Genomic DNA, 27,747 nt, shown 5'->3' with positions numbered 1-27,747 from the left:
TGGGGCTCTTCTCCCTTGAAAAGAGGAGACTCAGAGGAGACATGATAGAGACTTTCAAGATCATGAAGGGCATAGAGAGGGTGGAAAGGGACAGATTATTCAGATTATTGGGAACCACAAGCACAAGGGGGCACTCAGAGAAGCTGAAAGGGGACAATTTTAGAACCAATGCTAGGAAGTTATTTTTTACACAGAGGGTGGTAGACACCTGGAATGCGCTTCCGGAGGTTGTGATAGGACAGAGTACATACGGGGGTTCAAGGAAGGATTGGATAAATTCCTGAACGATAGGGGGATTGAAGGATACAGATAGAGGTAGAGATAGGTTTTAGACAGACTATGGATAGAAGGATAAAAGGGATTAGAGAAGGATCACATTACAGGTCATGGGCCTGATGGGCCGCTGCGGGTGCGGACTGCTGGGCACGATGGACCTCGGGTCTGACCCAGCGGAGGCAACTTCTTATGTTCTTATGTCTTATGTTCTTATGTTCTTATGTTCTTATGTCTGGTAGTGCTCTAGAAATAATTAATAGCAGTAGTAGTAGTTAAGCCAATAATACATATGTTATTACATTTTACTTGCTAGGTTCCTTTATAACAAGGGTAGGCAATTCCGGAGCCGGAGCCAGGTCAAGTTTTCAGGATATCCACAATGAATATGTATGAGATGGATTTGAATGCACTGCCTCCTTGAGATGCAAATCTATCTCATGCATATTTATTGTGGATATCCTGAAAATCTGACCTGGCTCCGGCTCTTGAGGACCGGAATTGCCTACCCCTGCTCTATAAGATGCCTTCCCCTGCCCTGAGATATACAAGATCTATACTCAGATGATGTGAATGTGGTATTAAGTATGCATACTTGCAGCTGATCCATCATTGCTATTTTCAAGTCTGAGACTGTAAAAAAATAAGTCTCCCCTGCACTGGCTTTACTTCCCAGCTACTGAGGTGCCTCCAAAACCTACTCCAGCCCTTCCTGATCTGTTTTTCCATATATGGCACATAGACCTTAAAGGTTTGCTCCATCAGAGCCCTCTCCAGCCCATGCTAAACCAACTTGCCATATAAAGGACACAGACCTTACAAGTCTGCCCAGTACCAGCCTTTGTTCTTCACAGCTGGAGTCACCATCTAAACACCATTCAACACATCAAACCTATATGCAACCACATCTGTTTCCACTCTGTGTTGCAAAGTACAAGGACAGGTCTTTAAGGGATGCTTAGATTTAAATACCTAGAGGGTACTATGTGGAACCTCTTCTATTTCATTTACTTCTTGTCACAATATACTAGTGCAGTGGTAGGCAAACTCATTAGTCAAAAGAGCCAAAGATCAGAAGTACAATGATTAAGATTTTTTTTGAGAGCCATACTCCATGCCCGTTTGTGCTACGACGGCTACGTCAACCTGACTGACACCCCACTCGCCCGCACATAGTCAAAATCAATTCGTGGCAGAGCCTAGAGAATGACACATGGAAAAATTTGTCTCCGTCCCTGCCCAGTTCCTGTGAGCTTAGTCCCCTTCCCCGCAAACCATCTGATCCTCAAATAGATTTATACTGAACTTATTATATTAAAGTATAAAAAGAAACAATATTCAGTACAATTGTCAATTTATAAATCAGCGTCTTCTCCTCACTCTCTCTTCCCCATTTCCCTTCAGCATCCTCAGCCCACTCTCTCCACTTCCCTTCAGCGCACTCACATAAAAACAAGCAAGCAATTTTAGATCATTTTCATTTTATTCATTCATAGAAACTAAAGTCTAAATAATGCCAGTCACATAACAAAACATGATTTTACAAAAATAATTCTCTGCACAGTCAAGCCTGCAAGGATTACTAGAAGTCTTTCAGCAGCTCCCCTCCCTCCCCCTTACCTTCATGGCCAAATCAAAATGATCTACCAACAGTAAAATTTTTTAAAATACAAAGCACACTGTACGCAGAGAAAATGTTAATTATCATTTATATTCCGCGGGTTTTCAAAGAGGTCAAGGCAGATGACTTGATGCTGTCACCTCAGTAACAACTATACAAAAATAAACAAATATATCCCCTCCCTTTTTACTAAACCGCGATAGCGTTTTGTAGCGCAGGGAGCTGTGCTGAATGCCCTGTGCTGCTCTTGATGTACTACACAAAAAAACGCTATTGCGGTTTAGTAAAAGGGGGCCATAGTGCAAAATATAGACAGCAGATATAAATTCTCAAAACGGACACATTTTGATCACTAAATTTAAAATAAAATCATTTTTCCTACCTTTGTTGTCTGGTAATTTCATCAGTCTCTGGTTGCACTTTATTTTTCTGACTGTGCATCCAATATTTCTTCCCTTCTTTCAGACTTCATATGCTTCCTTTCCTCCAGACCTCATTCCCTCCCCCAACTTATTCTTTCTTTCATTCTCTCTCCATGCCCCCTTTCTTTCTGTCTGTCTTTCTCTCTCCATGCTCCCTTTCTGTCTGTCTCCCTGTCTTTCTATCTCCCTTCTTTCTTTCTGTGTCCCTGCCCCCCCTTTTTTTCTTTATCTCTGCCCTCCCCAAGCCACCACCATTGGGAACAGGCTGCGACCACCGCTGCAGGGGAATAGGCTGCCATTGCTGCCGCTGCCATTGGGGAACAGACCGTTGCCAAGTTCTGAGCTCTCCATGCTTTCCTTCCCCGTAAAGAGGATGCTGAAGCACCGGGCCAACCAACCTTCCCCACTCGACATCAATTCTAACGTTGGAGAGGAAGTTCCAGGCCAGCCAGGTAGCGATTGGCTGGCCCAGAACTTCCTCTCCGACGTCAGAATTGACATCGGGTGGTGAAGGTTGGTCAGCCCGGCGCTTAAGCATCCTCTTTACGGGGAAGGGAAGCAGGTTAGACTCTAGTTAGCTGAGCCGCGAGCCGCAGTCAAGTGGCTAAGAGCCGAATGTGGTATATATGTAACCAGGTATATATGCTATTTCCAAATCATCTGAATTAAAATAAAGACTCCATACACTTTCTTCCTGCAGGTCTTTACTTACACTTTCAAACCTGCTGTGGGAACAAAGCATTTGTAGGCCTTTACAACTTCTTAGCCTGAAGGTGTAAAGGTCTACATTTCTCTGAATCTTAACCTGAAGAAGGTATAAAGATGCAGAGAAATGGCAAATTAAATGTAACGTTGACTTGTTTAAGAGCAGAGATAAAAAGCTGGTTCCATATGCTCTGAATGTGGCATTTTTTGACAATGATAACAAGATGAGAGGTGGGGGATATTTTTAACAGCAGTTTCAATAATATTTTATAAATGTATCAATTCATTGTATAGGGGCTCAATAGTTTGCCAACTTTCTGCAAGACCATTGCAAACCTATTATCCCAGAATTTGGAAGAGAAACTGAGAGTTATGGGAATTTTCACAACAAACCATGGAACATGTGATGAGAAAACAAATAAAAAGCTTCTTCCTTGTCTAAATGTAATCTAATCAAATCATATCTATTAGAAACATAGAAATATGATGGCAGATAAAGGCCAAATGGCCCATCCAATCTGCCCATCCGCAGTAACCATTATCTCTTCCTCTCTCTAAGAGTTATCACATGCCTATCCCAGGCTTTTATGAATTCAGACACAGTCTCTGTCTCAACCACTTCTTCCAGAAGACTGTTCCATGCATCTACCACCCTTTCTGTAAAAAAAGTATTTCCTTAGATTACTCCTGAGCCTATCACCTCTTAACTTCATCCTATGCACTCTCATTCTTGAACTTCCTTTCAAATGAGAGACTTGACTCATGCACATTTATGCCATGTAGGTATCTAAACATCTCTATCATATGTCCTCTCTCCTGCCTATAATCCACAGAATTCCAGAAACTTCACCATTCTCTATTTTAAATGCATTTCCATTAATTTGCTTACCAGAGAAGTCAGACTTACCAGCCTGTAATTCCCTACTTCTTCCTTACTTCCACTTTTGTGGAGAGGGACCACATCCGCCCTTCTCAAGTCCTCCGGTACCACTCCCCGACTCTAGAGACTCGTTGGAAAGTACAGTCAGCGGAGCCACCAGAGCTTCCCTAAGTTCCTTCAGCACCCTCAGATGTACACCATCTAGCCCCATTGCTTTGTCTACTTTTATTTTAGCTAGTTCCTCATGAATACAACCCTCTGAAAATCGATCAGGGTCTACCACTCCTCCATCCCTATTCACGTTTGTCTTCTGACGCAATCGCGTCAGAGGGAACATGCTACCGAGTTGGAGAGCGGCCTGTGAGGTTCGTTACAGCGGCCGCGAACCTCAGCAGGCCGCTTTGAACAGGAGCGGTTGTGGGAGGAGGGGGGGGGGAAGTTTTAACAGGAGGAGTCGCCGAAAAAAACCTTCAGCCGCAGCAGGCCAGCACACGGGAAGGGAAGGGGGAGGGGCCGAACGGAGCAGGGCAGCTCAAGGTAAGAAGGGAATGGGGGGTGGGGGAAAATGTTTCTACTACTCAGCAGGGACCTGGAGGGGAAGGGAAAACCGCTGCTGCTTCTGCAAAGGAAAGTGGTGGTAGGGGAGAGAAGGGAATGGGGGGTGGGGGAAAATGCTGCTACTGCTTCAGCAAGGACCTGGAGGGAAAGAGAAATACCGCTGCTGCTTCTGCAAAGGAAAGTGGGGGGGGAGAGAAGGGAATGGGGGGGTGGGGGGAAATGCTGCTACTACTTCACAGGGATCTGGAGGGGAAGGGAAATAGCACTGCTGCTTCTGCAAAGGAAAGTGGGGGGAGGAGAGAAGGGAATGGGGGGTGGGTGGGGGGAAATGCTGCTACTACTTCTCAGAGATCTGGAGGGGAAGGGAAATATCACAGCTGCTTCTGCAAAATAAAGTGGGGGGGAGAGAAGGGAATGGGGGGTGGGGGAAAATGCTGCTACTGCTTCAGCAAGGACCTGGAGGGAAAGAGAAATACCGCTGCTGCTTCTGCAAAGGAAAGTAGGGGGGGAGGGAAGGGAATGGGGGGTGGGTGGGGGGAAATGCTGCTACTACTTCACAGGGATCTGGAGGGGAAGGGAAATAGCACTGCTGCTTCTGCAAAGGAAAGTGGGGGGGGGGGGGGGGGGAGACACAGAAAGAAATACAGACAGACAAAGGAGGCTAGGGAGAGAGACAGACAGAAATAAAGACAGACAGGGGACCAGAGAGACACAGAAATAAAGACAGACAGGCAAAGGGTGCCAGGGAGAGAGAGAAAAAAATTGCAGGAGGGAGAAAGACAGAAAGAAAGGAAGAAAGAAACAGGAGCAGGGAGAGAGACATAAAGAAAGAAAGACAGACAGCCATATATTCTAGCACCCGTTAATGTAACGGGCTTAAACACTAGTAATAATAATATTTGATACTTTTCTCATTATTGTTCTGAGACTAATACTATCCAACTGGAAATCCTTTGACTCACTTAACACACATTTTTGGTTACAACCTGTGCTATTTCAGCATAAACGTGAAATGTTAATTTCCACCACTATGCCTCTGAACACCAAAATTACTAAGAAATGGGCCATTTTTCAAGATTACTTAGATTCTCTGTAAAGCTTCTACAGTTTATGTATAATAATGCTTGCTCATCTTTCCTTTCTTCTTCGCTTTTCCCTCTTTGTCCGCTGGGGGACCTTCTCTCCCTTTCAGATTTTTCCTTCCACCCTTTAGTAGTCCCTTCCTCTTCTTTTTTTCTCTCCTCCCCCCTTTTTTACTATTCTCCTTCTCTTATTGCTCCTCTATAATGGTATAACACAAAATCCAGAGAATTTACTATGTTCATTTTTTACTTTCATATACTATTATTTTAATCTCTGTTGCATTGATGCCATGATTTTTCTTTGGTTTTGGTTTATTTTTGTATTCTGATAAAAATTTCCCAAAAAAAATCTCTTGGAAAAAAAAATATATATTAAACTGTACCATGCAGTGATCCTTGGATGCCAGATGATCACCCACTGTAACATCAGAAACACTTTTGCCATTTATAAAAACTAAGTGCTCCTTTAACGAAGGTGCGCTAGGGGCTTAACGCGCTAAATTGCCATGTGCACTAGCCTCTACCACCTCCTTTTGAGCAGGCAGTAGATTTTTGGCTAGCGCACACTAATCCGGTGCGTGCGATAAAACCGCTAGTGCACCTTCGTAAAAGGAGCCCTAAATCCAATATGACCCCATCCCACATGGATTCCATTACCAAATGCTGGAACAGTTCTCCTTGTAGAGAATCCAGAATCTCCCTACTTCTACTATTAAATCTCTGTCCACATCTTCTGTCTGTGAAGGAGGCCTGCATATCACACCAATGTAAATATATTCATCCACAGTGCCTCTTCCTTGCCCTGCAGATCCTGCAATTGTGTGGCTTTAATATGATCTTTAACATATAACGCAACTCCCCCTCCTTTTCTTCCTACCCTGTCTTTCTTGAACAGATTATTATAGCCCGGTATAATTACATCCCAGTCATAAGAACTGCCATCTCCGGATCAGACCTTCGGTCCATCAAGTCCGGCGATCCGCACACGCGGAGGCCCTGCCAGGTATACACCTGGCGTAATTTATAGTCCACCATATCTTTATATGCCTCTCTTAAGGAGATATGCATCTAGTTTGCTCTTGAAGCCTAGGACGGTCGATTCCGCAATAATCTCCTCTGGGAGGGCATTCCAGGCGTCAACCACTCTCTGAGTGAAGCAGAACCTCCTGACATTAGTCCTGAACCTGTCCCCCCTTAGCTTCATTACATGTCCTCTAGTCCGTGTCAAATTGGACAATGTAAATAATCTTCTCTGCTCTATTTTGTCGATTCCTTTCAGTATTTTGAAGGTCTCGATCATATCCCCACGCAGTCTCCTTTTCTCAAGGGAGAACAATCCTAGTGTTATAAGTCTATCCTCGTATTCCAGTTTCTTCATACCCTTCACCAGTTTTGTTGCTCGTCTCTGCACCCTCTCCAGCAGTTTTATATCCTTCTTTAGGTAGGGAGACCAATGTTGGACGCAGTATTCCAAGTGTGGTCTGACCATTGCCCTATAAAGCGGCATTATAACTTTCTCCGATCTACTCGAGATTCCTTTCTTTATCATGCCCAACATTCTATTTGCCTTCTTTGCCGCTGCCGCACATTGTGCCGACGGCTTCAGGGTCCAATCTATCAGTACACCCAGGTCCTTTTCTTGTTCACTCTTCCCCAGAGTTGCACCTGACATTGTATACTCGTATTCCTTATTCTTATTGCCTAAATGCATTACCTTGCATTTCTCCACATTGAACTTCATCTGCCATTTCTCCGCCCATGTTTCTAACCGACACAAGTCGCTCTGGAGTTCCTCTCTATCCTCCTGCGATCTGATTGCCCGGCATAGTTTTGTATCGTCTGCAAACTTGATGATCTCACTGGATGTTCCTTCCTCCAGGTCATTGATATAAATATTAAAAAGGATCGGCCCAAGTACTGAGCCCTGGGGTACACCACTAGTCACTTTCTCCCAGTCGGAGAACTTCCCATTTATGCCCACTCTCTGCTTTCGGTTTTCCAGCCATTTGCCTATCCATCTTTGTATATCTCCCTGACTCTGTGATCACCACTATAGCAAACTCATCTTCTTCCATCACAGCTTCTAGATCCAGAATCTTGTTTCCCATACTTCGACCATTAGTATATACAGTACTGTTTTCTAGACATTGTCCCCTTTTCCTATCCATGTAGAAGTATTCAGTGATTTACTTACCTGAGAGCTTATACTCACCCGGGGGCTTTGATCAACCTGCCCTCATCACTTCTAGTTTAGAGCCCTCTTCAGTAGATTACCCAGCCTGCTGCCAAAGATACTTCTTCCCTTCTTTGATAGATGCACACCATCCCTGTTCAGAAGCCCTTGGAAAATTATCCCATGGTCCATGTAACCAAAACGCTCTTGATGCTACCATCCACATAGCCACACATTTATCTCCAGGATGCAAGCTTCTTTGCCCTGGCCTTTACCCTTCTCTGTCCTGGCCTTTACCTAGGGAGGATGGACGAGAATACCACCTGTGCACCTGACTGCTTCACATTCTTTCCCAGAGCCACAAAGTCACTTTTGATACGTTCGCAGGGGTACCTGACAGTATCGCTAGTGCCAACGTGGATGAGCAGCATCTGATAATACACATCAGGCTTGATAAGTCTCGGCAAGCTCTCCATAACATCTTGGATTTTGGCACCAGGAAGACAGCATACCTCTCATGGCATCATTGGAGTACTGCGTCCAATATTGGTCGCCGTACCTTAAGAAGGATATGGCTTTAGTCGAGGGGGTTCAGAGGAGAGCGACACGTCTGATAAAAGGGATGGAAAACCTGTCATATGCTGAGAGATTGGAGAAGCTGGGTCTCTTTTCCCTGGAGAAGAGGAGACTTAGAGGGGATATGATAGAGACTTACAAGATCATGAAGGGCATAGAGAGAGTAGAGAGGGACAGATTCTTCAAACTTTCGAATAATAAAAGAACAAGAGGGCACTCGGAAAAGTTGATAGGAGACAGATTCAAAACAAATACTAGGAAGTTCTTTTTTACCCAACGTGTGGTGGACACCTGGAATGCACTTCCATAGGATGTGATTGGGCAGAGTACGGTACTGGGGTTCAAGAAAGGATTGGACAAATTCCTACTGGAAAAGAGGATAGAGGGGTATAGATAGAAGATTACTGCACAGGTCCTGGACCTGCTGGGCCACCGCGTGAGCGGACTGATGGGCATGATGGACCTCGGGTCTGACCCAGCAGAGGCATTTCTTATGTTCTTATGTTATGTCTGGTCTGCAGATGGATGCTTCTATAGCCCTCAGAAGGAAATCACCAACTACCACTACCTTATACCTCCTAGTTGTCACTGATCCAGTAATTTTGGGGATTTCAAGCTTTGGTACTTCCTCTCCTTGGGATGCTCTCATCTCCTCCACTTCCAGGACAGCATACCGGTTCTTCAGTTCAAGGGTAGGGTAGAGTCACAGTACCAATCTTGCAGTGTCTCATAATCTGAGTCCAGCTGTCTTCCCTAAGCACAGCCTCTTCTTCATCACTGCTTGAAATCTTTTATGCCTCATGAACCATTTCATTGATGTACCTCTCATTCTCAAGGACGCTTCTCAGTCTTGCCACCTCCTCTCTTAGTTCCTTTACTTCCTTCAAGAGAGATTAAAGCTGAAGACAACTTGCACATGAAACCACTCCTTCTGCCTGGGTAACATTTTCTGTCTACACAGAGACAGATGTTGTAATCTGAGCAGCAGCTTTGGTGATGCGATGTTTCTTTACCATACTGTGGTGCAGAAGTAAAGAAAGGGCAGAAAAATCATACCAAAGTAATGCCCTGTTCCTGGTTGGCTGAAGAGCCTATAAATCAAAAAGTTCTGCCTTGGGGTGGGCGAGAGGGAATTCAATTAACACCAGAGCCTTTCCTCAACAGCTATTTGTGCCCTAATCTGATATTATGCTCTGAAATGCAACCTAAAACACTAATCTAGGCTAAAACACTGTTTTGTATTAAACCCTAACAGAGACTGTAAACTAACTGATTTTGCTGAGCTACAAAAAAGTTTACCTTTTGAATGCCATTCTTCTTAGCAAAGCAGATCCTCCCTCAGTACCTCTTCAGGTATGGGGAAAAGGGTGAGTCTCCAGATCTGGTGAGAGATTTTTGGGGTTAGGAGTTTCAGGTTTATGCAGATTGTCCTTGTTAAGATCAGCTGGAGAAATGTGAAGGGTAATCTATGAGTAGTATAAGAGTAATTTGAGTCTAGGGATGGGTGGGCTGTTGGGAGGGAGGGTGGGCAGAGCAAGACAGTAATTCACAGGTTGCTCTGAAAACTATCTTTAATCTGAGCCTCTACAACATCTCTCTTAGAACTAGGCTTACTGAGGGTTAGGCCAACATTCCTCCCCTCAAGGGTCACCTGTAGAGTGTGATCTCTTAAATAAGTCCTCAGAGTTCAGTCTCATCTGATCTCTTAAGAAAGTCCTCATCTTGTTATACCTCATCATCCCTTTAAATGATAAGGCTTGATGCAGTTTGCAGGACAAAATATATTACTATAAGAGGGCAGTTTAAAACGTTTGATAAAAAATCAAGTTAAAATTTTTTTTAAGAACCAGTTTTATGTCTCAACATAGTCTCCAATGAAGGATATACACGTGGTCTTAAATAAAAAGGTAAGAAAATTGTTCAATTATGGGGCTCATAATTGAAACATAAATACTTCTAAAAACATACCTAAATCGGCACTTGGACAATCGGTGAGACAAGTCGTCCAAGTGCCGATAATCGAACCGTGTCTTAGACATATCTAAAAACGACTTAGGCCTTCACAAAACTATGTCTGAAAGATTGCATACATTTTAAAAACTAATACAAATTTGTGAGGGTATAGTTTGGATAGAACAAGGGTGGAATAGAGACTTAGTAACCTTCCTAAGGGAGTTGAGATTTACACACATATTTCATAAAATAGGCAAGTATACACATAAGGAACACAGAAATGTTTCCATTTTCTTTAGAACAGGTGCAAATTTGTCCATAAGGATTATTGCTTTACAAGAGCTAATCCTGAGAATCAAATTCATAAAGGCATATAGGTAGCAACCCTTTGCACATACTTGTAAAAAATAGGTGACTTCTTATCAAATCAAGAGCAGGTGCAGTGTCCCCTTAGAGCAGCGGTCTCAAACACGCGGCCCACGAACCGCATGTGGCTCTCCAGGTTTTATTTGCGGCCCGCTGTCTGGACGCAATCATTCTCTTCCTTTTGGAGCAGCAGCTTGTCTGACCGGCTTGTTCGTTCAAAGCCGCGGGTTGGCGGCTCCTTGCGCTATCCACTCCTGCATCGGAAGCTTCTCCTATGTCACAACATCAGAGAGGCTTTAGATGCAGGCAAGAAGCCGCCACCTGCGGCTTTGAATGGAACGAGCTGGCCAGACACGCTGCTGCTCCAGTGGCGTACCAAGGGGGGAGTTCCACTGTTCTCCCTAGAGTGCGGCTCGCGGCTCGCGGCTCGTCTAGAACAGTGGTGCCCAACCTGCTTCCCTTCCCTTCTCACCGCTGCCATAGGGGAACAGGCTGGCACCGTGTTCTTTGATCTCCCTGCTTCTCTTCCCTGCGGGGCCGACCAACTCTTGCGGCCCGACATCAATTCTGACGTCGAGCGGACGTTCTGGCTAGCCAATCGCTGCCTGGCTGCCTGGAACGTTAGAATTGATGTCGGGCGGCGAGAGTTGCTCGGCCCCATGGAGAAGAGAAGCAGGGAGATCTCGGCCTGTTCCTGATGGTGGCAGCGGCAGCAGCCTATTCCCCGGCGGCGGTGGCATGTGGGGAGGGCAGGAAGGAAGAAAGAAAGAACGGGGGGTACAGGGAGCCAGAAACAAAGCAAAAAATGGGACATGGAATCAGAGAAAGACAGACATAGAGAAAGAAAGAAAAAGTTGGGGGAGGGAATGAGGTCTGGAGGAGAGGAAGCATGCAGGAGGCTGAAAGAAGGGAAGAAATATTGGATGCACAGTCAGAAGAATAAAGTGCAACCAGAGACTGATGAAATTACCAAAGAAAGGTAGGAAAATTATTTATTTTCAATTTAGTGATTGAAATGTGCCAGTTTTGACAAAGGAAAGATATTGAACTTTAAATGTGAGTGCTGCAGAAAAAATAGAGTACTTGGAGGGCCACAGAAAAAATACTTAATGTCTTATTAAAGAAATGACAATTTTGCATGAGGTAAAACTCTTTATAGTTTATATATCTTTCCTTTTAACTGTTAAAGGAAAGTTTTATAAACTATAAAGAGTTTAACCTCATGTAAAATTGTCATTTCTTTAATAAGACATTAACTATTTTTTCTGCGGCCCTCCAAGTACCTACAAATCCAAAATGTGGCCCTGCAAAGGATTTGAGTTTGAGGCCACTGCCTTAGAGCTATGCAGGAGTCCTCCAACTGCATTGCTGACAGTAGGGGGTGCTGATTCAATTTTGTGTTTTTCTAATGCTAGGAAGAGGCAGGATCCCTGGAGTCCTGAAGCGTTTGTCTGTCCCTCACTATTGAAAATGTGATAATGAAACAACATCCTCCACTGTCAGAACTGTCAGTGGAGAACTCCAGCTCAGATTAGAGGGAGCAATGAGCAGATGAAAATGTCCATGCCATTTACATGTAGTAAACAGCAATAGTTTTGAGAAATTAGATTTGTATGTACGAAGGTGGTTTGAAAAATCCAGTAAAAAAGAAAGTTTAAAAAATATTTAAAAAGAAATATAAAGCATTGATAATTCTCAAAATAGTCTCCATCGTGGTCCAGCGTGTGTCTATTTTTTCCATATCATCAGAAAAATAGGTTTTGTAAAATCTTTAAAAATATTTGTTTAACATTGGTTTGGTTGATTTTTGTTGTTTTTTTTTTACCAAACTTTTCAATCCACCCTCGTACACACAAATCTAATTTCTCAAAACTATTCCCTGTATATCTTAAGAATGTCTTCTTGTCCTGGAATCACCAATGATATTTTTTCTCAATTATTACCTCTTCAGGTGAAAGACACCATCGGAATGATCAGAGAAAACCAGTCTTTTGTGACAGAGTTCATCCTCTTGGGCTTCTCTAGAGACCCCTCTGTGCAGTGTTTACTCTTCCTAATATTTTTGTTCATGTATGTTTTCATACTGTTAGGGAATGTCACTATCATTATGATAGTAACAGATTCTCTCCTTCAGAAACCTATGTACTATTTCATCAGGAACCTCGCTTTCCTGGAGATCTGCTATACTTCTGTCACTGTCCCTAAGATGCTGGTAAACTTTTGGGTGGAAAACAAAAGTGTTTCTCTTTTTGCTTGTGCCACACAGATGTATTTCTTTATTTTTCTAGGGGTTGCCGAGTGTTGCCTGCTGGCTGTGATGTCTTATGACCGCTACGTGGCAATCTGCAGCCCACTGCACTATTCTATCATCATGAAGAAGAAAACATGTGCCTACATGGTGGCAGGTTCTTGGATTATAGGAATCGTGTCTATGTTTGGACAGACTGTTTTAATCTTTAGCTTGCCTTTCTGTGGCCCCAACAGAATCGATCACTTTCTTTGTGATATCCCTCCCATCCTTAAGCTTTCTTGCCGTGATACCTCCCAGATTGAAATTTCAGTTTTCATATGCAGTGTGATTTTCGTCCTCATGCCCTTTCTATTTATCCTTGTCACCTACATCCGCATCCTTTCTACAATCCTCAGAATCCGATCTGCCGAGGGAAGACAGAAAGCCTTCTCCACCTGCGCCTCCCATCTGACTTCTGTGTGTCTATTCTACGGCACGGCCATATTGACCTACCTAATCCCTAAATCCTGGCATTCTCCTATTGTTGATAAACTCTTTGCTTTGTTCTATGCTGTTTTAATCCCAATGATGAACCCATTGATTTACAGCCTGAGAAATAAGGAGATGCTAGGTGCTTTGAACAAAAGAATTAGTCGAAATAGGAAATTGAAATGTCTTCAAAATGAGTTCTGCTGCCACTTCAAGCAGTAATCACAAAGACCCTCTTTTAATATGCTATGGTAGAGGTTTCTACCATGACTCGAAAAGCTAAGGGCTCCTGTTACTAAGGTGTGTTAGGGCCTTAACACGTGGAATAGTGCGCACTAGACCTTAACGCCAGCGGTGTAATGTGTGGTAATTTCGTGCGTGCGCTAAAATTACTAATGCACCTTAGTAAAAGGAGCCCTTAATGTTCTAATGCTGCTCTGACATCATTGAATTCCTAAATTCACCAGAGAATTTAGCAGCCTGGGCCTCAGTAGAAAACAGTATCATGGCTTAATAAAAGAATTCTAGAAAAAGTAGCAAAAATGTAATCCAATGAAACACAGAACAAATGGTAGTGCCTTGTATGTGGCTCTCAAAGAAGTTCACTAATTGTGAATAAAACAATAATAGTGAAAGAATAAATAATAAGTAATAAATGAGACACTTCAGTATGGACCTGGGTTAAAAGTGGGTAACTTTCTAGGCCCTGGGAAGAAAACTCATAGATGACAAGTGCCAGGTTTAAATAAAACCTAAATAAGTTCTGCCCCGTACATCATATGGTCTCTATAATATTCATGAGTTTAAATCAGGGGTATCCAACCCTTTGGCTTCCCTGGGCCGCATTGGCCGAAAAAAGTGTTTCTGGGGTCGTACAAATGCGCAAACGCTGCCACAAGACAGAGGAGAGAGCTGGCAAGATGGTAAACACCCAGGGGCAGCAGAGGAAAACACTGCATCGCTCTCGACCGGGGCCGAAGAAAATACTTCACGGGGCCGCATGCGGCCCTCGGGCCGCAGGTTGGACACCCCTGGTTTAAATAAAACAATTAGAGCTCCTTTTACAAAGGTGCGCTAGCGGTTTTAGTGCTACTGCCTCCTTAAAAGCAGGCGGTAATTTTTCAGCAAGCATGCGCTCTAGTGTGCGCTAATCTTGTGCGTGCACTAAAAACACTTGCGCACCTTAGTAAAAGGAGCCCTTAGTGAAGAACTTTGAGAGGAAGATAGAGGGACAAAAAAGCGGCTAAAAAAGCCCGTCCTTAAAACTACTGGCAAAATTATCAAAGTGCTAAGTGCAAAATATTAAGTAAAAGGTTTTTTGAGATTAGTATCTAAAGTGCAAAAAAATAAGCAAGCGATTATTTCATTCAAAATTCGTAAATAGATGAATTCATGAGTACATCCCAACATGTAATTGCAAATCACAATTCATTTAGGGCTCCTTTTATCAAGGTGCAGTAGGCGGTTAACGCGAGGAATACCGCGCATTCAACCACCTGCCGCGCTAGTCGCTAACGCCTCCATTGATGAGGCGTTAGTCTTTGGGCTTTCCACGGGGGTTAGCGCGTGATGAAATGTCTGACGCGCTAACCCCCGTAGCGCGCCTTGATAAAAGGATCCCTTAGTCCATTCGTTGAACTTATCTCATAAAATAAGGGGAGAAATTTCGTTCAAAGTTCATGAGTAAATCCAACACGTGACCACTACAGATCACAGTTCATTTAGTCCTTTCAATAAACTTATCTGAATCGGATAAATGTCTCGGCTCGACAGAGCTCCGTTTCTCTAACTTCTTAAGGAGCTGAAACATACAGTTAAATCCCAGTTGGAAAATTATCTCAGGAAAGTCTTCTTAAATAACAGACTCCAGCTGATGGCAAAATAACGCCATATACAGGGCACTACCATTTGTTTTGTGTTTCATTAATAAAATTATGCCATAGATTGTGAACTTTAATATCAACTTGAATGAGAGAAATACACTGAAATATTTTCCTGTGGAACATTTAATATATGGTTTAATTGCCTAAACAGGAACAAAAATTCATGTTCATATAATTGACACTGAGTGAACAATTTTGTTCAAAGGTAATGCCATTGATAACAAAATATTTTAGAGTAATCTCGTTGAAATTCATTCTTGCCTACATATGAACTGTAAAGATATAAGATGCATGTAGAAATAGGAACAAAAAATCATGTTGATTATTGGAATGATCCTAATATAAGATCCAGTGAGCCTGGTTCTATAACCAGCTGCCGGCGCCTAACTAATTCCACACAGAAATCCCACCTAGGGCTAGATTCACTAAGCTTTGCGAGCCTCCTCCAACCAGTTTGCGAACCTTCTCCGACCCACTAACCTTCTGCCCGATCCAATCCTCACCCAATCTGATCTGCACATGCTAATGAGGGGAAATGGCATGCAAAGTAGGAAGGCAGCGATTCACTAAACTGAAGAATGAACTGGCCAATCCAAAAAGAAGCGACTGCTGAAGACCAGTCGCTACTGTCATAATAGTAACATAACATAGGAACATATTAGATGACGGCAGATAAAAACCCGAATGGTCCATCTAGTCTGCCCAACCTGATTCAATTTAAATTTTTTTCTTCTTAGTTATTTCTGGGCAAGAATCCACTGGCACTGGCACTGTGCTTGGGTTCCAACTGCTGAAATCTCCGTTAAAACCTACTCCCGCCCATCTACACCCAGCCATTTAAGCCCTCCCCAGCCCATCCTCCTCCAAACGGCCCAGTACTCGCCTTAGTTCAATATTTAACATTATTTTCTGATTCTAGATCCTCTATGTTCATCCCATGCTTCTTTGAACTTCGTCACCATTTTCCTCTCCACCACCTCTCTCGGGAGCGCATTCCAGGTATCCACCACCCTCTCTGTAAAGTAGAATTTCCTAACATTGCTCTTGAATCTACCCCCCCCCCCCCCTCAACCTCAAATTATGTCCTCTGGTTTTACCATTTTCCTTTCTCTGGAAAAGATTTTGTTCTACGTTAATACCCTTCAAGTATTTGAATGTCTGAATCATATCTCCCCTGTCCCTGCTTTCCTCTAGGATATACATATTCAGGGCTTCCAGTCTCTCCTCATATGACTTCTGGCGTAAGCCTCCTATCATTTTCATTGCCATCCTCTGGACCGCTTCAAGTCTTCTTACATCCTTTGCCAGATACAGTCTACAAAACTGAACAGAATACTCCAAGTGGTGCCTTACCAATGACCAATACAGGGGCATCAACACCTTCTTCCTTCTACTGACTACACCTTTCTTTATACAGCCCAGCATCCTTCTGGCAACAGCCACAGCCTTGTCACACTGTTTTTTCGCCTTTAGATCTTTGGACACTATCACCCCAAGGTCCCTCTCCCCGTCTGTGCATATCAGCTTCTCCCCTCCCAGCATATACGATTCCTTCCGATTATTAATCCCCAAATGCATTACTCTGCATTTCTTTGCATTGAATTTTAGTTGCCAATCATTACACCATTCCTGTAACTTTTGCAGATCCTTTTTCATATTTTCCATTCCCTCTTCGGTGTCTATTCTGTTACAAATCTTGGTATCATCTGCAAAAAGGCAAACTTTTCCTTCTAACCCTTCAGCAATGTCAGTCACAAATATATTGAACAGGATCGGCCCCAGCACCGAACCCTTGCCCACTCTCCTGCTCTCTGCTGCCCTGAAATCTCCTGCGTTTGTTGGGGTGGGGCGTGTGTTACACATGCAAAATATCTACCCCATAAAAAAATGAAAAGGTAAGCAGACCTGTCAAAAAACGGCCGCTTTCCCCCTCAACAAACGCGATCCCCCCCTGTGACCCTCAAATAGCAGGAGAGATGCTTACTCCCTCCTTCCACCAACTGACTCTGCAGCCGACTGGTCCAGCACGACACCCACTTAACTGGACTGGCCCGACACCTCCCCTGTACCTAAAAGTTCCTCAGTCCCTCCTGCTCCTTAGGCCTCCAGCGCAGTCTTCGGGAGCAAGAGGAACCGCAAAGTCCTCCTGCTCCTGCTCCTCCTCCCAACACAATGTGCTACAAGGTTGCTGCCTGCATTAATATTTGCACTCTCTCTGACATGACTTCCAAAACCCACACCTAGGGTGAGCTAACACTGATGTGGGCATGCTGTTCATGCTGGAGAAGTTTAAAAGGTATGGGGAAAGGGAAGGGGGTGTGCACGTGGCATGGGGATGGGGAAGAGGGCAGGGGAGGGGCACCATCATCCTGGGCACTGCTTACCTTTACTATGCCACTGTCTAGCAAGGACTGTAGCAGAACGTGACTTGGGGATGATCATTAGTGAAGACATGAAGACTGCCAATCAAGTGGAGAAAGCTTAAGGGCTAGACAAATCATGGGCTGTATCCGTAGAAGTTTCGTCAGCCAAAAGCCCGAGGTCATAATGCCGTTGTACAGATCCATGGTGAGACCCCATCTGGAATACTGTGTACAATTCTGGAGGCCGCATTATCAAAAAGATGTGCGGAGAGTTGAGTCGGTTCAGGATGGTCTCAGGACTCAAGGATCTCCCGTATGAGGAACGACTGGGTAAGTTGCAGCTGTACTCACTCGAGGAACGCAGAGAGAGGGGAGACATGATCGAGAATTTCAAATATGTCACAGGCCGTATCGAGGTGGAAGAGGATCTCTTTTTCCTTAAAGGATCCACGGAAACAAGAGGGCATCCGTTGAAAATCAGGGGTGGGAAATTTCATGGCGACACCACAAAATATTTCTTCACGGAAAGGGTGGTTGATCGCTGGAATAATCTTCCACAACAGGTAATTGAGGCAAGCAGCGTGCCAGATTTTAAGAAAAGATGGGATTGGCATGTGGGATCTCTTCATGGAGATAGCTAGGGGGTGGGCCATTAGTGTGGGCAGACTAGATGGGCCGTGGCCCTTTCTGTCATCATGTTCTATGTTTCTATGTTTCTATAACCCATCCCTCCACACCACACCTTGGGTTCAACTTCTATCCCTTTCTTTGTCTTCCCTCCATCCCATTTTCCACCATCTTTCTCCTTCTCCTCTGTTTCCAGGTCCATTATTTATTTTCCTTTATCTCTCCCCAACCCTCAGTCTGGCATATCTCTGTCTCTTTTAAACTCCTCACCATCAGCCTTCTGAAAGAAGAGCTAGTCCAATAGGACCCTATGAGCCAGCATGTTTCTTGTTTCCATCCTCGTCCAGAGTCCCCCTGGCCTTCCTGATCTAACTTTAAAAAGTGATTATGGTCTGCAGAGGGACGCAGAGGGCCCCAATTCTATTGGGGGCCATGCCACTTCATTTGTATGTGCTCTTCACTACGCAACACAACAGCCTTCACAATGATTTCATGTTGCGTTTTATAAACCAAACCGGACTGCAAAAGAAGGAAGAACCGGTTTGGTTTCTAAAAAAGCAACACGAAACCATTGTGAAGGCTGTTGTTTGCATAGTGAAGAACACATGTGAATGAAATAGCATGGCCCCTGAGGCCCCAGTGAAACGGTTGAGCAACTGTTGGACTTGCGTTAAGTGCTTCTTGTATTTTTTGATGTACAGAACTGTTTGTGTTACAGCCTAAAATTGAATGTACAACAGATTGATGATAAATTGCACCACCCCAGTAAGAGCATGAAAGAAATTTGAGTAATGTCCTGAGTGTATGAGGTCTGGTAAATTAGATTATATTGCATAATAACCTGCAGTGAGAAATATAGAGAATGCTCTCCTTAAGCTGTGGTAATTGTACTGTGATTTAGTAAAGGGGCTCCGTTAACAGCTATTTTTTATTTTGCTTTTTTTAATTACAAAATGGACTTGCCATGTGTTCTCATGTTGTTTGTTCAGAAGGATTCTGGTAAGGTTGCTGGTAAGGTGATGAGTTGAACAATTTGAATTGGTTCAAAGTATGTGTTGTGGGCCTGATTCTATAAATTGTGCTTAACCCGTTGGTGCTATTAAGCGTAATTGTCAATCATCCGCTAGGCACCATTTATAGAATCATGCCTAGTGGCACCTAAGGTGCTGGCAGGTATTGAATTCTTAGGTGCGTTGCCATTTAGGCTAAAATTTTCTTGCCCCAAATGAGTGCACCTAAGGTAGGTGCCTAAGTCAAAACACACACCAAATCTGCCCCGAATACTTCCCTAGCCATACTTGCTGGTAAGTGTCTCGGTGTAGATGCCTACCTCAAAGTGGTAGGTGCTTACTGAGTTAGGCGTCTACTGGCTAATTAATTTTTAACTGATTTTTAATTGTTTTTAAAAGTCACTTTCAATTATCAATGCCAATTAAGGCAATTAAGAAAATTAAATTAGGCACATAGATTGGCTAATCATGTCGATCAAGTACCAATTTCATTGTCTTTTATAGAATCAGGGCCTATGTATTTTGCGTTTTCATTAAAAATGTGAATTCTCATACATCAGGGATGTGGGATAAAACACTCTGCTATGTATGGAAAAGTTTTAAACTTTCAAGAGGACCATCAGATTGTACCAGTGTTTGAGTTAGCTTGTTAAGCCAATATTTGTCCACAGAATGCAAGGTTCCCTTGAGTCTAATAATATCATCCTTCTGTTCTATAATCCCAAATGACATGGCTCTATCTAACACAAATGGAAAAAGGTCCCATGTGCTGTTGACACACCACAGAGACCTACTGGTGAAGCAGGTTCAAAGTACAATTGCATTATTTATGGATGCATCCATTGAGATGTTTTGACCTCCCAAATGGCAGCTAAAGGATTAAACTCTCCTTTCAAAATTGATGCAACTGCTTTTCTGAGCCTGATCAGGCTTTTGCTGAAATTTCCAAGGTAGGATCAATACCTCCTGATTGTCGTGGGGGTAATACCAAATTCTTCTGCCTCTAAGAAGCTGCACTTGATTGCTTGTCTGGAGCAAACAGCATGCAGAATAAATGGTAGAGAAAATAATTTTGGAATATGAAGCAAATTTGATATTTTCGGCTTCTCAACTACATCCATTTACAAGTTACAGTATGTACAAATAAGTGTGAGAGACTCTACTGTATATTGTGTGGGTGGGTGGGGTGCTGAAAGGTTTTCAACACAGCCAACTTCCTAAATCTGACATGTATTTTGCAAAGAGCCAATTTGCAGAAAAATAAACTGAAATGCTCTTGTCAGCTACAGAGGCAAAATAATGTCAAATTTAGGAAGTTGTTTAGGCTGAGAACTTTGCAGCACCCTGTCATAACAATATAATGGTTATACAGTCAAGTTAATTAAAAGAAATCTAGATATCTGTCAACTATAACCTCCTCCTAGTTCTCATTCTTATGCAAGAAAAGGTGAGAACAAAAGAAAATTGAGTGTACTTTTAGTTGACTTTGTAGAAACAATAACCTCTCTCGAATGGCATATCTTTTTTAATTTGGATTTATTAACCACCTTTTCAATGAAATTATGATTAATTTCTTTAAAATCTCAGGCTCAACACTGTTCCTTAGCATCACTCAATGACACGTGGGCAAGTTTGGCTAAAGGGACTGTGGCATCCTGAGCCAACTTTTGCATTGGTACCTCCCTACCCCCATCTATCCCCAATCTGGTATCTGTCTTCTCCCCCCTACATGATCTGAAATCTCTTCCTCTCTTTCAAATCTTCCCTTCCTGATGGACCAGGTGAGGCACTGGCTCTGAACATTGGTGATAAAGAGTGTCCAAATCCCAGTCCAGCACCTATTCCTCTAGAGGTTTGAAGGTAGGGTGGAATAGGATTTTGGTGTCCTTTATTTCTGGTGCACTGGACCAGGTTCTTACTTGATATGTAGGTAGAACCGGCCCTGTATATGGAGTGGCATTATAGCAAGGATAGTTATCTGGGCACTGCTGTCGAATGTAGAGAGTGACCATGTAACTCCCTGAATGATCTTGGCTCTGCCCCTGAACCACCCAGGCAAATACCAGGCAGTGCCACGGTAATTAGACAGGACTGCACTGAATATCAACTCCTAAATTTTCTAGTAATGTTCCCTAGTTGCCTCCCCTTGGAAATCTGCTTTTCTAAAACCTGGTACCAATTACTCAAGATTCCTAAATGAAACTACTCTGGATTTATGGAACTGTTTTTTGTAACATGGAGGGGCATTTTCGATAGGACATCTAAGGGGATTGAGGGGTACAGATAGAAGCAGAGGTAGGTTATAGAAATGGTCAGGAACCACTTCACAGGTCATAGACCTGATGGGCCGCCACGGGAGCGGACCGCTGGGCGCGATGGACCTCTGGTCTGACCCAGTGGAGGCAACTTCTTATGTTCTTAGGATCTTTTGAGACGCGGCGGCGTCCGATAAGAGAGTGTGATCGGATTTGTTGACACCCTGAGGCAGCTTAACAGTGAAACGCTGGCCATCGTTGGTGTTCCGATCCTTAAGGAGAAAGTTAAGTTATTATTACTTTTCTCTGCATCACTCAATCTTGAAAGCAATTTTTTGATACATTTGACACATTGCTATGACCTTTACAGTAGGAGGTTTTATGCCAGTGAAGTGATCGCCTGAACACCGTTATTCCACCATTGTGGAGGTGGGTGGGCCCCTGTCTGAGGCTTTTTCCTCCATTAAGACTGGTCTTTGCTTGTGTCTTTTGTTTAATATACCTTCAATACATCCTTTTGGTGAAAGTGTTTTTTGTGATTATTATTGATATTCACCATATCCGAGTTTTTGTACTAAGTCTGAATATTTACATTTTGGGAAAGAATCCTTCAGGGATTCAAGACAAGGTTGGATAAGTTTCTACTGGAAGTAGGCAAGTAAGGCTAGACTCAAATAGGGCACTGGTCTTTGACCTAAGGGCCGCCATGGGAGCAGACTGCTGGGCACGATGGACGACTGGTCTAATCCAGCAGCGGCAAATCTTATGTTCTATGTAGACATTTTGGTCCTTAGTATGTCTATCTTTTTTGGCCATTCTCAAATATAAAAAACATCCACATGAAAAACGCACAAAAGCAAGTTTTTCAGAAGTTCATGCAGCTATTATTCTTAGGAAAACTGTTCACAAACAGCTGAGCATTTCTCAGCACAGAAGAAGGATGACTGCAGCAAATGTCATATTAAAAGTCCCAGGTATAGATGTGACTTTATCTTGCTTCTGTTATATGATGAACCCTCCAAAACCCAACCAAAACTTACTGTATCCACCTATCCACCACAACAATAGCCCTTGTGTCTGCAGGTGTCATTATTATATAAATACAGTAGGTTTTGGAGGGCTCACCACACAATAGAAGCAAATTAAAGTCACATTTGTACCTGGAACTTTTAATGTGAAATTCACTGTAGTAGCCCTTGGAGTGCTCTCTCAGCTAAAATGTCTGTATTTACATCTGAAGCTTTTGAACTGAGAACTTTTCAGTATCCCCTCATAATACAGGCTAGAATGTACTGTTTTGTTAACATCTTTGGGTGGTGGGAGGGGGTTGGTGACTACTGTGGGAATACAGGGGGGTCATGTCTTAATCCCTCCAGCATCTGTCCTCCCGTCTCTATCCTGAGGCTCTTTCCTCTGTGTCCCTTTCCATTCCCCTACATCCATCACACTTCTGTCAGAATCACCCCTTTTCAATCAATGTCTCTCTATCTAGCAGTCCTTTTATGCCCCTGTCTCAATTCTCTCTCCCCTTCAAGCATTCTTCTCCATGTCAGTCCCTCTCTTTGCTCAGCATTATTTTAGTGTCCTTCTATTTACACTCAGTCCCCATCTATGATATCTTCTTTATGTTTCTGTGCTTCTTAGAGTGTAGGACCTTCCACACGCGATGCAGCCTCTCTCCCTGACCCCATCAAGTCTGCAATTTTCAAAATAGTCTCCATCGTGGCCTGTACACTTAGGCCCTGATTCTATATAGGACGCCCAGGAGAGATGTCCTATAGAGCAGTGTTTTTCAACCTTTTTTGGGCAAAGGCACACTTGTTTCATGAAAAAAATCACGAGGCACACCACCATTAGAAAATGTTAAAAAATTTAACTCTGTGCCTATATTGACTATATATAAAGTAATTCTATTGAATTGGAATCAAATAAACACAAAGAAAGTATTTTATAATGCTGCCACCGCCAACTACACCATTGGCGGCGGAGGCACTCAAGTGGCTAAAGAGCCGCAGTTTGCCGGCCTAGGGACAACACTGGAAGGTGGCCAGCTGTGCACCCCCTTGGGACGTAAACCCGGGGTGGGGCAGACCGCCCCCCCCCACCCTGGTATGCCACTATCTGTACCTCACTCCCTCCCTATGACCAAAAATTCTCCTTTCTTCTATTCCCCGTGTACACAACCATCTCTTTCCCTCCCTTCCTCTCTCCAAAGTCCATGCCTTCTGTGTCCAAACACTCATTCCCTCCCCCACCTCAGCATCTCTTTCCCTCCCTTCCTCTCTCCCAAGTCCATTTCTTCTGTGTCCAAAAACGCATTCCCTCCCCCACCTCAGCATCTCTTTCCCTCCCTTCCTCTCTCCCAAGTCCATGCCTTCTGTGTCCAAAAACCCATTCCCTCCCCCACCTCAGCATCTCTTTCCCTCCCTTCCTCTCTCCCAAGTTCATGCCTTGTGTCCAAAACGCACTCTCTCCCCCCTTTTGTGTTCCGTGTTTGCCTCCCAGCCCATCTTTGCAATTTTCTCAGCAAAACGAAGCTCAAGCCGCGAGGCTTGTCTTCTGCTTCCTGCCTGCCCTGCCGCGCACAAATAGCCGAACGGAAGTATTCTCCGACGTCAGCGCTGACGTCGGAGGGCAGGCTTTGCTTAAGCCCTCCCTCCGACGTCAGCGCTGACATCGGGGAACGCTTGCGATCGGCTATATGTTAGCTGCAGGGCAGGCAGGAACAGAAGACGAGCCTCGCGGCTCGAGATGTATTAAACTCCGCGGGTCCCCCGTCCAGCTCTCTCCTGTCCACGTGGGGCGGACCGCCCCTCTCCCTAGACTGGTGGTACTGCCCTGATGGCGGCCCTGACCGTACGGCACACCAGGCAACATCTCGCGGCACACTAGTGTGCCGCGGAACAGCGGTTGAAAAACACTGCTATAGAGAATCGGTCCTACACTAAACCCCGATTCTGTAACCGGCGTCCATGGTACAGACGTTGGTTAGAGAATCGGGTTAAATTAGACACAGTCGCTACACTTATCACTGCAAGGGATCTCTCCTTGCTGCAATAATTATAGCGGCCGCGGCCGCCTGTCCCATCGCCGGCAGGAGGATGCCCAACTCCTCCCGTCGGAACCCCGACACCCCCCCTCCCCCCCAAACTGGTAATCGCCGACAGAAGGATGCCCAACTCCTCCTGTCAGAACCCCGAACCCCAGACCCCCTCTCCCCCCCCAAACTGGTAATCGCTGACAGGCACCTGGGCCAATCAGGCCTTAGGATTAGTGGGGAAGGGCGGACCTGCTATGCCTAAGGCCTGATTGATCCAGGCTTCTAGAGCCTGGGCCAATCAGGCCTTAGATTTAGCGGGGATGGGCCGGGAAGGGGCGGGCCTGTCTCATTTCCACGAGGCGGGCCTGTCGGCTGGACGGCAGCAAAACCCGTCCAGCCGACCAACATTTAAAGGTTAGTTGGGGGAGGGAGATTAGTTGGGGCGGGAGGTCGTCGGGCTTTCCGGCAGGAGGAGTTGGGCATCCTCCTGTCGGCCATTATGAGTTTGGGGGGGAGGGGGTTTCGGGGTTTCGACAGGAGGAGTTGGGCATCCTCCTGTCGGCGATTACCAGTTTGGGGGGAAGGGGGGTTCGGGGTTCCGACAGGAGGAGTTGGGCATCCTCCTGTCAGCGATTACGAGTTTGGGGGGGAGGGGGGTCCGGGGTTCGGGGTTCCAACAGGAGGAGTTGGGCATCCCCCTGTCGGCGATTACCAGTTTGGGGGGAGGGGGGAGTTCGGGGTTCGGGGTTCCGACAGGAGGAGTTGGGCATCCTCCTGCCGGTGATGGGACAGGCGGCCACGGCCGCTATACTTATTGCAGCAGGGAGATCCCTTGCCGCGATCAGTATAGCGGCCACATCTACTTACAATGTAGACCAGCATTTTGCTGGCCTACATTTTAAGCATCTCTCCCTCTACTAGGGAGACGTGTAGGGCCGCCTAGGTTCGCCTAAGGCCCGCCTAGGCCGCCTAGGTTCGCCTAAGGCCCGCCTAAGGCCCTTAGGCGAGCTTAGGCATCATGCGGGCTTCCCTAGGCTCCCGGAGGCGCCTTCAATATAGGCGGCCTGCCTGGGGAGCATTTTTTAAAAAAACGTACACCCCGATTGGCTGATTGACGCCTACAGCTGCCAAAATTCGGGACGCACTTTGTAGAATCAGGGCCTTAGGGCCTCAGGGCCTCTTCTATCAAACTGCGCTAGCATTTTGTAGCGCTGTGAGCCTCGCTAAATAGCCCGCTCTGCTCCTGATGCTCATAGAGTTCCTATGATCGTCATGAGCAGCGCGGGCCATTCAGCATGGCTCTCTGTGCTAAAAACTGCTAGTGCAATTTCATAAAAGGGGGGGTTAGTCCTGCGCGTGTCCAGTTTTTCCGTACCATCAGAAAATAGGTTTTATGAAATCTTTATAAATATTTGATTAACTTGTTTTTTACCCAATTTTTCAATCCACCATCGTACACTCAAATCTTATTTCTCAAAACTATTCCCTGTATATCTTAAGAATGTCTTCTTGTTCTGGAATCACCAATGATATTTTTTCTCAATTATTACCTCTTTAGGTGAAAGACACCATCGGAATGATCAGAGAAAACCAATCTTTTGTGACAGAGTTCATCCTCTTGGGCTTCTCTAGTGACCCCACTGTGCAGTGTTTACTCTTTCTAATATTTTTGTTTTTGTATGTTTTCACGCTATTAGGAAATGTCACTATTATTTTCATAGTAACAACAGATTCTCTCCTTCAGAAGCCTATGTACTATTTCATCAGGAACCTCGCTTTCCTGGAGATCTGCTATACTTCTGCCACTGTCCCTAAGATGCTGGTGAACTTTTTGGTGGAAGACAAAAGTGTTTCTTTTTTGGCTTGTGCCACACAAATGTATTTCTTTATTTTTCTAGGGGTTGTCGAGTGTTGCCTTCTGGCTGTGATGTCTTACGACCGCTATGTGGCTATCTGCAGCCCACTGCATTATTTTACAATCATGAAGAAGAAAACATGTGCCCACTTGGTGGGAGGTTCTTGGATTATTGGAATCGTGTCTATGTTTGGACAGACTGTTTTAGTCTTTCGATTGCCTTTCTGTGGCCCCAATAGGATCGATCACTTTTTTTGTGATATCCCTCCCATCCTTAAACTTTCTTGCCATGATACCTCCCAGACTGAAATCTCAATTTTCATAGGCAGTGTGATTTTCCTTCTCATGCCCTTTCTATTTATTCTTGTCACCTACGTCCGCATCCTTTCCACAATCCTCAGAATCCGATCTGCAGAGGGAAGACAGAAAGCCTTCTCCACCTGCGCCTCCCATCTGACTTCTGTGTGTCTATTCTACGGCACGGCCATATTGACCTACCTAATCCCTAAATCCTGGCACTCTCCTATTGTTGATAAACTCTTTGCTTTGTTCTATGCTGTTTTAATCCCAATGATGAACCCATTGATTTATAGCCTGAGAAATAAGGAAATGCTAGGTGTTTTGAACAAAAGAATTAGTAGAAATAGGAACTTGAAAAGTCTTCAAAATGGGAACTGCTGCCACTTCAGGCAATAATCACATACATCCCTACCATAACCTGAAGTGCTACATGTTCTGAAGCTGCTCTGACATTACTATATTCATTAAAGAATTTAGCAGCCTGGGTCTCGGTAGAAAATTGTATCATGGCTTAATAAAAGAATGTCTTAGATTCTGAACTTTAATATCAACTTGAATGGGACAAATACACTGAAATAATTTCCTATGGAACATTTAATATATGGATTAATTGACAAACATGAATAAACAAATTATGTTCATTTAATCTATGATTTAATTGACATTGAGGCAACAATTTTGTTCCAAGGTATTGCCATTGATAAAATACTTTGAAGTAATCTCGTTGAAATTCATTTTTGCCCACATATGAATTGTAAAGAAAAAATGTACACTTCTCCCTTCATATTCACGGTTTCAGCAATCGTGGTTTCAATTATTCGCGTTTTTTAACTTGCTGCCTCCTCCCCCCAAATTACATCAGCTTGCGTAGAGAAATCGCTGATTCTATGCATTTACAGAGAAAATTGCTAATTCCCAGCACTTTCTTCACCGTGTTCTGCCTCTCCTTCAGAAACAAGTCAGATCTACCACCATGTTATTCACGGTTTCACCAATATTCACGATGGTATTTAATAGAAAACAGCGAATAACATATGAAAAAGTTATTTGTGGTTTTTCTGTATTCACGGGTCTGTTAATCTCCTA

General features: G+C 44.1%; 2 protein-coding genes across 2 annotated transcripts; both read left to right on the top strand.

Annotated features, from left to right (window-relative positions):
- The first annotated feature begins 12,578 nt into the window (after positions 1 to 12,578).
- Positions 12,579 to 13,550, top strand: LOC117349684 (olfactory receptor 10A4-like). Its single transcript, XM_033923278.1, has one exon. It carries the CDS (start codon positions 12,579 to 12,581, stop codon positions 13,548 to 13,550), a length of 972 nt encoding a protein of 323 aa, XP_033779169.1.
- A 12,532-nt stretch (positions 13,551 to 26,082) lies between these two features.
- LOC117349683 (olfactory receptor 10A4-like) lies at positions 26,083 to 27,057 on the top strand. Its single transcript, XM_033923277.1, has one exon. It carries the CDS (start codon positions 26,083 to 26,085, stop codon positions 27,055 to 27,057), a length of 975 nt encoding a protein of 324 aa, XP_033779168.1.
- The last annotated feature ends 690 nt before the right edge of the window (positions 27,058 to 27,747 follow it).

Source organism: Geotrypetes seraphini, chromosome 16, assembly GCF_902459505.1.
Source record: "Geotrypetes seraphini chromosome 16, aGeoSer1.1, whole genome shotgun sequence".
In the NCBI taxonomy this organism is placed as follows: Eukaryota; Metazoa; Chordata; class Amphibia; order Gymnophiona; family Dermophiidae; genus Geotrypetes; species Geotrypetes seraphini.
The sequence above is the reverse complement of the archived record's forward strand: the minus strand, read 5'-3'. Positions and strand labels throughout refer to the sequence as shown.